This window comes from Besnoitia besnoiti (assembly GCF_002563875.1).
Source record: "Besnoitia besnoiti strain Bb-Ger1 chromosome Unknown contig00015, whole genome shotgun sequence".
In the NCBI taxonomy this organism is placed as follows: Eukaryota; Apicomplexa; class Conoidasida; order Eucoccidiorida; family Sarcocystidae; genus Besnoitia; species Besnoitia besnoiti.
The window spans coordinates 652296-664294 of record NW_021703917.1 but is presented as its reverse complement, the minus strand read 5'-3'; the positions used below and the strand labels follow the sequence as shown (position 1 = coordinate 664294).

The window sequence follows — 11999 nt, the reverse complement described above, 5'->3', positions numbered from 1 at the left end:
GGGCTTCTATCCCCGCGTACACTCTCTCTATCTCTCTCTCCCTCTATTTCTCTCTCTGGTGTCGATTACGCTGCGTTTTGTGTGCTTCGCAGCCCTCGGGCTTTCCTGTCATTCCAGGCTCCTTCTCGCCCCTCTTCTCTCTCTCGAGAGGTGATGCGTCGCGCCGGTTTCCGCGCTCGTCGTCTCTCGGGATTTCTTCCGTAGTCTCAGCCTGCTCCCAGTGTCCAGCCTGCGCAGGGCGGCGATGGCGGGCTCGTCCCTGCGTGATGCGTTCCACGACATTCTTTCCCAGGGCGAGTTCTGCTACAGCGGCGACGCGGTTGTGCAGGAAGGCGACCCGCCCAGCCGCAGAGGGCCGCTGGCGGGCGGGACTGACAGATCGCTTGCCTCCTCGGGAAATGTGTCTTCGCTGCGCCCCCTTCCTCTCTTCGCCGAGGGCGAGGGCGACGAGCTGGACTCCGAGGAGAGCGCCGCGAGCATTGCAGCTCGAAGGCGCCGTGCGAGAGAGAATGCGCGAGCGAGCCGCGCCGCAGACTGCCCCGCAGCGGGCGGTCGCTCAGGTGAAGGCACACCTCAGTTGCGAGGAGACCGCACGGCCAGTCCACGACCGAAGAAACGCGACCGCTGGGCAGGTTGTTCGCTGTCTTTTGCGGGCGATGACCGCGCCTCGAGGGAGACTCGCAACAACGGGGCGCAGGCCGTTGAGTGCCGGACTGTGGTTTCCGACGAAGAGCGCGACGGAGACGCCGGTTTCAAAGGCGCGAAGGGACTGCTGAACCCGAGCTCCTTTTCGCAAGGGGCGGCGGTCAGCGAGCCCGAGTCCCCGCCGCGGGAGGGGAGACGCCACGCGAAGGAGCGCCGGCGAGGGAGCGACGAGGAAGGCGAGTCTGGCGACTTTGAAGAAACGGAGGATGTTCTCCGCATCCTCATCGCGACAGATACGCACCTGGGCTACAAGGCTGAAGATAGCGAGCGCGGCGGAGACAGCTTCGAAACGTTCGAAGAAATCCTTGAGCTTGGAAGGAAATTGAACGTTGACTTTCTTCTCCACGGCGGAGACCTTTTCGACGATAACCGACCTTCCCGCACGACGATGTGAGGCCGAAGGGCGCCAGGGATCTTCAGTCATTCGGTTCGCTTTTTCCGTGTCCTCAAAGGCCAACCGGATACAAATACTCAAAAACGCACATAGATACGAACCCGAGGGCCTGAACGCTCTCTCAGCTACGCACCTATGCGTGTGTATCTATATCTGTGTCTATCTCTGTATATCTCTGCATATCTAATTCTATATCTCTATATGTATGTCCATATCTATATCTGTATTGATATGTATATCTATATCTATGTCTCTATACGTGTATATCTGTATCCGTCTATATATCTATATATATGCCCATATCTTTTCCTGTATGCAAATGCGTATATATATCTGTCTCTCCATGTATCTGTATATTACTTTATGCATACATTCACACGCATGTTGGTGTGCCGGTGTGGGCGGTTTGACGTGTGTTCGGGACGGCGTCAGCTTGCGCGATTTGAGTCATGAACCCTCGCGAGCCGCTGGTCCTGTGGCGAATGTCGTTCTCTGTCCATTTTGTGGCTCTTCCTCCTCGTCAGGTATCGCACCTTCTGCTTGCTGCGGCGATTCTGTCTGGGTGGCGGCGCGGTGCGCTTCGAAGTCTTGCCTGGCGCGTGTGAGGCCTCCTCGCAGGCATCGAAAACGAAAACTTGCCGAGACGAGGGAAGTGAGAAGGGTCGGGATGCTGCAGGCCACGCGCCCCCAGCGGCCGTGGACAGCTTTCGATTCGGACTCAACTTCCTCAACGAAAACATCAACATCTGCATGCCGATCTTTGCGATGCACGGCAACCATGGTGAGACTTCCGCCCCAGCGAGCTGCGCCGCTCGAGCTTCCCCGGTTCGCTGCTGGTGCAGATCTTTCGGTTTTGCTAGCCATTCGATTCGTTTTCAGCTCGTTTGAAAGCCCGTTCCCGTGTGTTTTTTTCGCATGTTTGTCTTCGCAGACGACCCTGGCGAACAATCGCATCTGTCTCCTCTTGATCTGCTTGAAGCGGCACAACTGGTAGGCGCGTGTCGCTTCATCCTTTGCGCCCTTTGGTGCAGGGTTCCTCGCGCTGTCTCCGTCTGTCGATTGTCTGCGGTTTGATGTGAGAGGCGCCTTTCGGCCTTTGGCTTCAACTCGGTTCCTTTTCTATTGTCGCGCATGCTTTGTCAGCCTCCTCTGAGCCTGTTGGTTCGCTGCGCTGCCGCTGCATGGATGCACTTGAACGGCTGTTTGCCTCCGCCTTCTAGCACTTACGCGGCGGGCGTCTCCTCCGGCGTCTGATCCTTCGGTCTCCCGCGGAGCTCCTCCGTTTCGTTTCGCCCACGGTGGGGTCTATTTTCTTTCGTTTTTGCCTTCTTTGTGTCTGCCGTTTGTGCACTCTGCGTACGTGCGGCCTGCGGACTCGCTGCGCTTCAGATCAATTACTTCGGGCGCACCGAGACTTCCGACGAGGTGATCGTCAAGCCGATTCTCATTCGGAAAGGCCTAACCAAGGTACGCCCGCGCCTCCGCGTCCTGCCGGCTAATTGCCTCTCGTCCTGCGGGGGAGGAGGTGTAAGCGCGGTTTTCCGCGGTTTTTCCTGGCTGTCTGTGAGGCGCGTTGCACTCGCCGTTATCCGCCTTTCGTTGGCGAATCTCTTTTTCGCTTGCAGGTGGCGATCTACGGCGTGGGCTGGATCCGCGATGCCAGGCTCCATCGAGCCTTCAGCAATGAAAAAGTGAGGGAATCGACTCGCATGCTCGTCTCACATTCTCACATGCGAGGGCTGAGAGGCGTGTCAGGGGTTACACAGAAGCGACAGTGGCGGGATAGCGCCAGAAAATCCGCGAGCGGACAGGAGTATAAATCGCCCCTCACGGCGTCACCGATTGAAGCACCTGGCGCCCGCGGTGTGTCTCCACGCTGGGGGTCGCTCGCATGCTTCGGAAAGGTCTTTTTCGCCTCCCGAACTTTGGCGAGAGGCCCGCGTCGCAGGTTGTGACGTGTGTCTCGAATTTCATTTCCTTTTCGCGCGTCGCAGGTTCGCTTTCTTGTCCCGACTTCGACAGACGGGGACGCCTCCGCCAGCGACTGGTTCAATATCATGGTCGTTCACCAAAACATGTGAGGCTGAGCGCGAGACGGCACGCCTGTATGCCTGTGTCTGGCGCCTCACATCCTCGCTTCCGCGAGTGAAAGGCCATTCAAACGCGCAGAGAGCACCGTGAAGAGTCCCTGCGCTCGCGGCGCTGCGGTCGATGCCAGCTATGCCCTCTGAGGAGGACTCTGCGACCGGGGAACGAGCGCGATGCCGAGTCTCACAAAACCCGCAGCAAATGCCAAGGGTTCCTCTTGGATCGTTTTCCCGCATGAGGCGTTTCGATCTCTACCCGTTTTTCTGCTTCGCTGGTCGCGTGTCGAGTGCCTCGGCAGTGTCTCCGTTCGCCCTCCGCCACGCATTTTCGTGTTTTTTTCGCGTTGTCATCTACTGTTTTCTCTTCATGCGCATTGTATGCGTGTGTGGTCGCGCCTCCTGGGCTCGGACTGCTTATTCGGCGCGGCAGGTACAAGGGCGCCTTCGGCGGTCAGCCCGCGAAGAACTGCGTTCACGAGCAGATGCTTCCCTCCTTCCTCGACCTGGCGATCTGGGTGAGTCGCTGAAGTCGTTTTCTGCGTATGCGCGCCGCGGTTTGTTTTTCGGTCTGGCGTTTCTCTCGGACTCACTCGTGGTTGCCGCTGCGCGCTCTGTTTCCGCATGTTTTTTCAGCCGCAGTGTGCCTGGCGGGGGTGGCGAAATTCGGCCCTTTTTTCTCGGCGATCTCTGGCATGAGGCTGGTGCTTGCGTCTGATGCATGCATTTGTGGCATGCTTTTTTTTCGCTTTCTAGGGGCACGAGCATGACTGCCACGTCGACCTGCGCGAGTCCCCGCAGGGGACTTTCAGCATTCTGCAGCCGGGTTCGTCCATCGCCACCTCGCTGGTCGCTGGCGAGGCTCTCCCCAAGCACGCGTTCCTGCTCGAAATTCGGTATGACGCTCAACCCCGAAGCCGCCAGAGGCAAATCTCTGCCTTTATATACATATATATGGATATATGCGTATATATTGGGAGATATAGATAAACACGGATAGAAGGATATAGGTGGACACACGTCGATAATCATAGATCCGTTGTTGTAGGCGGATATGGGTAGCTAGCAAGGTCGTGATAGGTGTGAGTAGGCAGGTCAGGATAGACATATCGGTACATAGATAAACGGATGGATAGATAGGTAGATATAGATAGATAGATAGATAGATAGATAGATAGATAGATAGATAGATAGATAGATAGATAGATAGATAGATAGATAGATAGATAGATAAACGTAGAAAGACTCATAGATAGACAAACGCAGACATCTACATACCGATACATATATACATATGTTCTTTGATAGATATCGTCACACCTCGGTACACAGATGTAGATGTATAGGGGCAGACGCAGCTGGATACGTGTTGGCTTTCTAGCGCATGCCTGCGGTTATGATTTGTTCGGCCTCCCTTTCGCCCTCCGCTGCCGACTGGGTATGGCTTCTTCTGCAAGTGCGTCCACTCATTTCTTCTCTGTCTCGTCGCATCGGGGTGCCTCTGTGTGTTTGTCTCTAGCTTTTTTCGCGATGCTGTTTTCGCGGCTCTCGTCTGTTGCAGGGGCGACACCTACCGCATCACGCCGCACCGCCTGCGCTCTGTGCGTCCGTTCATCTTCGAGGACATCGTTCTGAGTGACCTGCTGCAGCCGAAGGAGCCTTCGCTGGCCGCCTCGTCGGGGCTTTCAACCTCGCGCTCGCAGGCCCAGAAGGTGCGCAGCGACCAGCCCTTCGAAGACCGCGACGTCTGGCAGTTCCTGACGGACACAGTGGAGGAGCTCCTCGCCAGACACGCGCGCGCGACCCCGCGCGTGGAGGCCGAGCGCGGAGATGCCGCAGAGGCGGCGGCAGCCGGGCGCCGCGGCGAGAGCCTGGCGGTCAGCGAGGACGCTTTCGAGTTATTTTGCAACTACTCAACCGGGAAGAAGCGGAAACTGCCTCTTGTGCGCCTGCGCGTGGAACACTCGGGATTCTCAACCATCAGCACCGCGCGGTTCGGTGCGCAGTTCGTAGGCCGCGTCGCGAACCCCGGAGACATTCTACACTTTTACCGAAAGCGGAAAGCCGCTCGCCAAACGTAGGCCGCCAGAAATGAAATCGGGAAGCGGAGAAGAAAACGGGGAAAAAATCAGCGGCAAGCCAGCCTCGCGCCCGCGCCAGAGTGCCGCAGGCCGCTTCGGCGGGTGGGCAGACGCGTGTCTGTTATCTACATATATAGTTCCTCAGGTTCTCTATTCACGTGATTCGTCCGGGATTTTTCTCCCTTCCTTGCCTTCTATCGCAGCTCTTGAAATGGTGTTTACTTTGTCTCCATTTTTTTTCTTGTGACAGGGCAGGCGACAAGGCCAAGCAGCAGCTTCCGGACCTGGAGATTGAAGAGGTCGCCGGCGCTCACGAGACGTCTGAAATTCGCGACATCGTAGGCGGTTCCGCGTGCGCTTCTTCTCTGCATGCAGACAGCCTGGAGTGTCTTCATGTCACTTCCCGTTCGGCACTTTCTGTGTGTTTCCAGCGATCCGCGGTCGGCGGTCGCTGTCTTGAGGGGCTTCACGCGAGCCGCCGATGCGTATGTGCAACTGCTTTGCCTCTCGATATCGGGCACACGTGAGGAAGATGGAGAGGGGTTTTCTCGTTGCGTTGCTCACCGAGGCATCTCTTGCGCCTGTGTGCGCGTGCCTCCTTCGCTCTGCCTTGCGCAAACGCACCGAGAAGTCCTGACGCATCGTCTCGCTCTTCCTCTGCATTGGCGCGTTTGCAGATTTTCCATTTTCTGGAGGAAACCAACACCCTGGACCTACTGCCTGAGCCAGATTTCAACGTCGCTGTTCAGGACTTTGTTGTAAAGATGGTGAGCCGAGGCCGAAGCCCATAATGACAGCCCATCTCGGTTTCTGTTGACTCGCGAGCTCTCCTTTTCATATCTCTCTTTCGGTGCTTTCCTCACACTTTTCTCTCGGTCGCGTGCTTCGTTCGTCCCTCCGCATGGCAGTCTAACGTCTCTCTGACTTCCTTTTGCCGCGTCTTTCTTTTGTTGCGTTTTCTGGCGAGTCTCGGTCCGCACGAAGGCGTCTCCTCTGCGTCTCTGGTTTCGCGTTTTTTCCGCCTGACTGCTCTTTTGTGGCTAGTTCAGTATTGTCCCACTGATTCGCTTTCTCCTGCTCCGCGCAGGATGCCAACGCCATCACCGCTTTCGTGGATCGCAGTCTGAAGGCCGCTCGCCGCGAGGCGAAGAGCAAACTACTCGAACTCGCCCCGGATCTCTCGCAGGATGTCGAGCCCGCGGACGTTCAGGCCGTCATCTCGGTGAGGCGACAGGTTTGCAGGATGTCTCGCGTCGCTCTCTCCGCCCTCAGGGCTCACACAGTGGCCCCTGGGGTTCCTCAGTGGTGTCTCCAGTTCGCGAGCGACTTGTTCCGAGGCTCGCCGAGGCGGCGGCATCGCGTCACTGTCTGGAGCTGTGTGTGCAGGCACTTCTTACGTTGCCGCGGCGTACCTAGATGTATACATAGATGTATCTGTAGATGTGTATATACTATGTTTGTATGCTTCTCTCCTGTTGAAGCGTCGGCCAGTGTGCGCGAGCTCGGGAGTAAGGCGTCGTCGGGTCACGGCGGCGATTTCGAATGCCGCAGCTTCCTCGTTTACTCAGGCGATGTGTTGGCGACGCCCGGCGCGTGCGGGTTCGAGTCTCGCTTCTCTTTACTCAGGAACGCACGAAAGGCATCCGCGAAAAGCGGCTTCGTCAAGGCTTTCCAGACGAAGACGACTCTCTCATGGGCGAAAAGAAGGAATTTCAGGAAGCGGAGCACACCGTCCAAAGAGTACGCACGCCTCGGCGGATTCACACGCGTTCATCGCAGATGTATTTACGTTTGTTGACTTCACACAGCTGCCCGTGTAGAGCCCCCCGAGTCCTTAGGCTGGGCTGCAGACTCACGCCAAGGCTGATAGACAGTGAGAGACGCAGAAAACGCGAGAATGCCGCGTGAGCGCATCATCTGAATAGATGGCCAAAACGTCAGGTCTGCGTCTGCACGTCTCTGTGTACTAGACATATGTATATATTCATATATATCTGCGTGGGAGTGCGTGCGTGTGGCGACCTCATGGGGGGGGGCTGCTTTCTGTCCCCGGATGTCGTTCACCTTCTTCTCAGAGCGCCTCCTTCACGTCACGTCTGCGTCGGCGTTTTCCTTCTCCTCAGTGCTTGTTCTTGTTCGCCATTTGCATTCCTCTTTCTGGCGAATAGTGGTCCACACAGTCTCCTCCAGATACAGTATGCAGAGCAGAAAGGCGGAAGAGCCGGGGTCCAGAGTTTGAGAAGCTCTGGCTTCTGTTTAGACGTCTCTCGGGGCTGCCGTAGTCGCGCGTGACACTGGCGAGGCGAGCGGCATCGACGCAGCCTCGCCGCACGTTTCTTTCGAGTCGTTTTGTGGGGCGGCGCCTCGCAGGGACGATCTCGGCCGCGAGACGAGACTGCGGCGGCGCACGCAGAGGAAGACGACTTCGTCTTAGAGACGCTGGACATGAGCCACCTTCCTGAACGGAAGACGCAGAGCCGGAAAGGTGAGCACGGTCGCAGAGCCTCCGACTTGCCGGTTTAAAGTGATTAAGAACACAAGCCAGTTGTTGGCTAGGCTCCACTGGATAGATTTGTTCATCGTGCGAGTCGTGCGCAGCCTCTGTTTCTATGCCCTCTGTTGAGCGTGTTTTCGCTCCGCGCTTTTTTTTGCAGACTCCGCGCATCTCCTCGACGAGGCCGAGTGGTCATTGGGCGCCAGCGAGTCGGCGTCCTCGGAAGGCGACGCAGGGGCGGCCGCGCGGTCGGCGGCGGCGGCCTCGAGAGGCGCGCGAGGTCGGAAAAGAGGCACGGCCTCGGGACGCCTCGGAGGCGCGAAGATGAATCGGAGCGGCGACGCCGTTCTTGAAGCCGCGGCGCCTGAGGAGCGCGGAAAAAGAGGAGGGAAGGCGGCGCGCGGCCGCGGCGCGAGTCGCGCGACGGAGAACGCGCCCGCGGAAAAAGATGGCGACCGGAGGCTCGAAGGGCTGCTGGGAGCGGCGGCCTTCGGCGGGCACGAGGTGGCGATTGACCTCGACGACGCGGAGGACGCAGACTGCAGAGACGACGGAGCTCAGGTGCGTCCAGAATCTCACGCGGCAGCTTTTCCCGCGGCTTCATCAAGCAGAGGCGGTGTGCATCGGCTGACAAGCCAGCAGTCAATTCTGGCCAGCGCCTGCAGCTAAGGAGCGGAAGTGACAGTCGTCCTCCAACCACATAGCCTCCTGTCAGCTCTCGATATCGCCTCATTCCGCGAAGGCTCGGAGTCGCTTACCTGCGGGCAACGCTGTGTAAGAACTCTTTTGTCTGCTTGCGTCGCATCGTGTTCGGCTACTTATAATGTGAGAATAACGCTTCGTGGCCTAGCTTTGATCTTCATGTTTTTAGTGCCTGCTTTGAACGAAGGATATGGTAACTTCTGTATACCCATATATAGGCTCTCGCGGGTGTGCGTGTGCTTTACCAGGCTTTAGCAGGCGCAGTGCAGCCGGCAGGAGAAGCGAGCGCGAGCAGGGTGGGCGAGACGAAAAAGAGTCTGCCAGGCGGCAGCTTGGGCTCGTCGCGCCGTCAAACGACGGATTTGCGATCTTTCTTCGGCGTATCGCAGGTGTGTCTCGCCCTCCCATTCGCTCTTGCGCGTTGCTGCGGCCCTTTCATGCAGAAGAGGTGACGCTTATTTTCTTCTCTACAAGAGATGTCGAGATGCCTCGGCCTCGGCACACGTGTGCGTTCCACATTCTCCATTGAAGGCGGCGCAGAGTCTGTCTGCAGACGTGCGTCTCGATCCTCAACACGCGCCGTCGTGTGAAATGATTTCAGCTCTCACCGTGCTCTCTCACTGTGTGAGGGAGATGCATGAACGCGGTCCGACGCAGGTTTGACTCCCGGCGAGCGCAGCTCTGGGGAAAGCATGGAAATCAGCTCACCGCATCTGGGCGAATGGAGGCGCGCTCGTGCGCAGTCGCTGCTAGCAGTGGGGCCTAAGACTGCCCTCGCACACTCGCATGCGAAGCGTTATTTGTGTCTGCGTCACGTTGTTGTCTCTCTGCTGCGCGTCTTGCGTCGTCGAATCGCGGGACGTCGGCTCGGCAGATGTTGGAAGCTGCGCACAAATATCGGCGGCTGTGTGGTGTCTTCTGCCAGAGAGGATCTGCGGCAGGTTGCCGCGGCGCTTCGCAGTCTCAGATTCCTTCGCTTCTGCCTTCGAAGCGCACGCTCTCTCGCCCGTGTGGCGCAAGCGACGCTCGGGGGTCAGGCGCTGGAGCCAGCGAAGAGAGAGACGCGGAGCGAGACAGAAAGACTTTGAAGGGCCTTGGCCGCGAAGGCGCGAAGCCGACCGCCCTGGGCGCCTCGCTGGCGCCGCCGGAGTTCACGCGGAAGCAGCGAGGCAGCTACACGTCTCAGGAGGACGCCAGACGCAACGAAGACGAACCGACTGGAGATGAAGAGGAGGACGATATGTTTCTGTCGTCGCTCGGCAGAGCCGCGGTAAGGAGTCCAAACGCGGCGAGTGCCTACTGCCGTGACTAAAAGGGAGAAAATTCATTTAAGGCAGCGTGTGGCCAGATGCCCTCGCAGGCCTAGGGGGATTCCAGGTCGACGGCGTGTGTGTTCAGAGAGCGGGGCGCAAATTTGTGTGTGTGTGTGTGTATTGTCGCCCGTGGCTGGGTGGTTAGCCGGGAAGTTAGCGTCTAAAATATATAACCGATAGTCTCAACTTAGATGCACAGAGGGACATAATTAATCCTTGTACGGTTTGTACCTACTTGTCGCGCCGATATGCGCGGCTCCGCTTCCCTGTACGAGCCTGTGCATGAGCCGCGCGAGGCACTGGCACTGGCTGACTCGCTTGCTTTGAATACGATATCATTTGAGGCGCTTGCTGCTGGCAGGCGTCCCTACCGAAACCGAGGGAGGACTGTTTCTGCGCCTGCACATGTATCGAGGATCTACGTATGCGCGCCACACCCCGTGGAGCGCGCTGTCGGGGGTGCCTCTGTCGTTTTTTGTCCTCGATTACTACTGGAAGTATCGGAATCGAACTCATGCCCATACGCGCACGTGAAACGCATATGCTGCTTGCTGTCAACTTCCTGTTCACGTCCGTTGCGGCGCCTGTTCGTTGCAGGGCTCAGCTGTCCGCGGAGGAAGCCACCAGATGTCGTTTTCGTGGTCGCGGCGGCGGTAAACCGCCGTTTTCGCCGTTTGGCGCTGAATCCGCAATGGGCAGCCCCTTTTTCGGGCTCCGAAGCCCTTCTCGATCATCACTAGCGAAGCAGGAGGGAATACGAGACGGAGTCAAAGAGGCGGAGGCATTCTCCGTCTCCACTGGCGGTTTCTGGTACGTGGCGCTCACGGCGCGAATCAACGGGGCGTTGCCAGCTGGCTGGCTCGGAACGTGTTGCAGGCGACCTCATCCTACGCGCGTGCGCGACAGACATGCGGCTTGCTTGGCGTTCGATTCCTGTCCTGTGCCGAGTTTGCGCCGTGGCGTGTCCACCGTTGGAATACCGACGTCGTGTTGCCTTAGTTTTAGTTGGCGACCGAGCGAGAAACCCGCTTTCGCGTCCGCTGCTTTCTGGCCGCAGAGTGGGACAGATCGCGCCTGCACACGCATTGCGTTCGGTTACAGCGCCGAGCATGCATCGTCCTAGCTTGCAAGCTGCTATCTTAGCCTTACGGATGTCTTAGCCCGGGGTGGGCGCAGAATGTTTACACGTAGGGTCGAAAAGTGCGCCGCTGTGCCCCAGATCGTTTCGCACATGCGCCTCGGGCGCCACTCGCGTTGAGACTCCCACTCACATGACGCTTCCAAGGGAGCTCGTGGGTTGGCGGAGCGCGTCACAGGTTTCGATTGATATTTGGCCAGTGTCTCGGTTGTCCTTTGCACCGGGAACAGCGACTAACTCTGGAGTTCTCAACAGCCTCGGCGCTTTTTACCGAACTCTGCAGCTCGGCAGCTAGATGCGGAAGTCAATAAAAACACGCATTTGAGGGTCTGCCTCTAGGGGGCCGCTCACTGATGAGAACCCACTCGCGGGGTAGAGTCAAAGCCATACTCCCTGAGTAGGGAGCGTGTGAGGATGGGCTGCCACTGAGGATTATCCACAGACCAGCGCTCGGGACATCTAAATTTGGCTGCGGGGCTGCTACTTTCAGCGCTGACATGAGACGCCCCATGGGAATTCCACTGTTTTAGGCTGCTTTATCTAATGAAGGATGGTGTACGACCGTACTCTGAATGCTGCATGCTAACTCTCTCGTTTCAAGGAATCTGTCATTTCTCCATTCTGAGTACGGTGGGCACTTGCAGAGCCGGGATCTGTTACCCCAGATCTTTCGGGAACACAGATGCGGAGGTTCATCGAAAACACTCTGCTTCCCTTCAGCATTTCAACAGAACGAGATTGCTGCCGTAAGGCCTTCCGCCTTGTTAATCTTGCCGTCACGTTCCCCTGGAGAGAGAATGGAAACAGACGTGTGTAGCACTTTCTTCTGTCATCAAACCGTACTGACAACTTCGCAGGCAACTCGTGTTCAATACCTCTGCTGTATTGAACAGGAGTTGAATGACTCTCCGGTCTCGCCACTTTTGGTTTGCGGAGTCACAGCGTCGAGTCCTAAGTGTAGTCCCGCCTTTTTTTTTCTTTTTCGAATCAAATTCAAGCCGTCCTATGAATCGTTTTAGCTCGGTGAATCGCTACCCCGCAGCGCGCGTGGCTCGCACGTACCATTTTTACTATGACGTCGGGACTGA

General features: G+C 57.5%; 1 protein-coding gene across 1 annotated transcript; it reads left to right on the top strand.

The window, feature by feature from the left end:
• Positions 1-244: 244 nt before the first annotated feature.
• BESB_027980 (Mre11 DNA-binding domain-containing protein) lies at positions 245-9772 on the top strand (the record flags this gene model as incomplete). The annotated part of the gene is made up of 17 exons (XM_029361472.1): positions 245-1095; positions 1624-1880; positions 2031-2089; positions 2489-2566; positions 2725-2790; positions 3094-3176; positions 3617-3701; positions 3940-4079; positions 4745-5260; positions 5515-5602; positions 5942-6031; positions 6352-6486; positions 6891-7004; positions 7635-7749; positions 7919-8319; positions 8709-8849; positions 9386-9772. The coding sequence occupies 17 exons, from the start codon at positions 245-247 to the stop codon at positions 9770-9772; spliced, it is 3606 nt and encodes a 1201-aa protein (XP_029215372.1).
• Positions 9773-11999: the final 2227 nt, after the last annotated feature.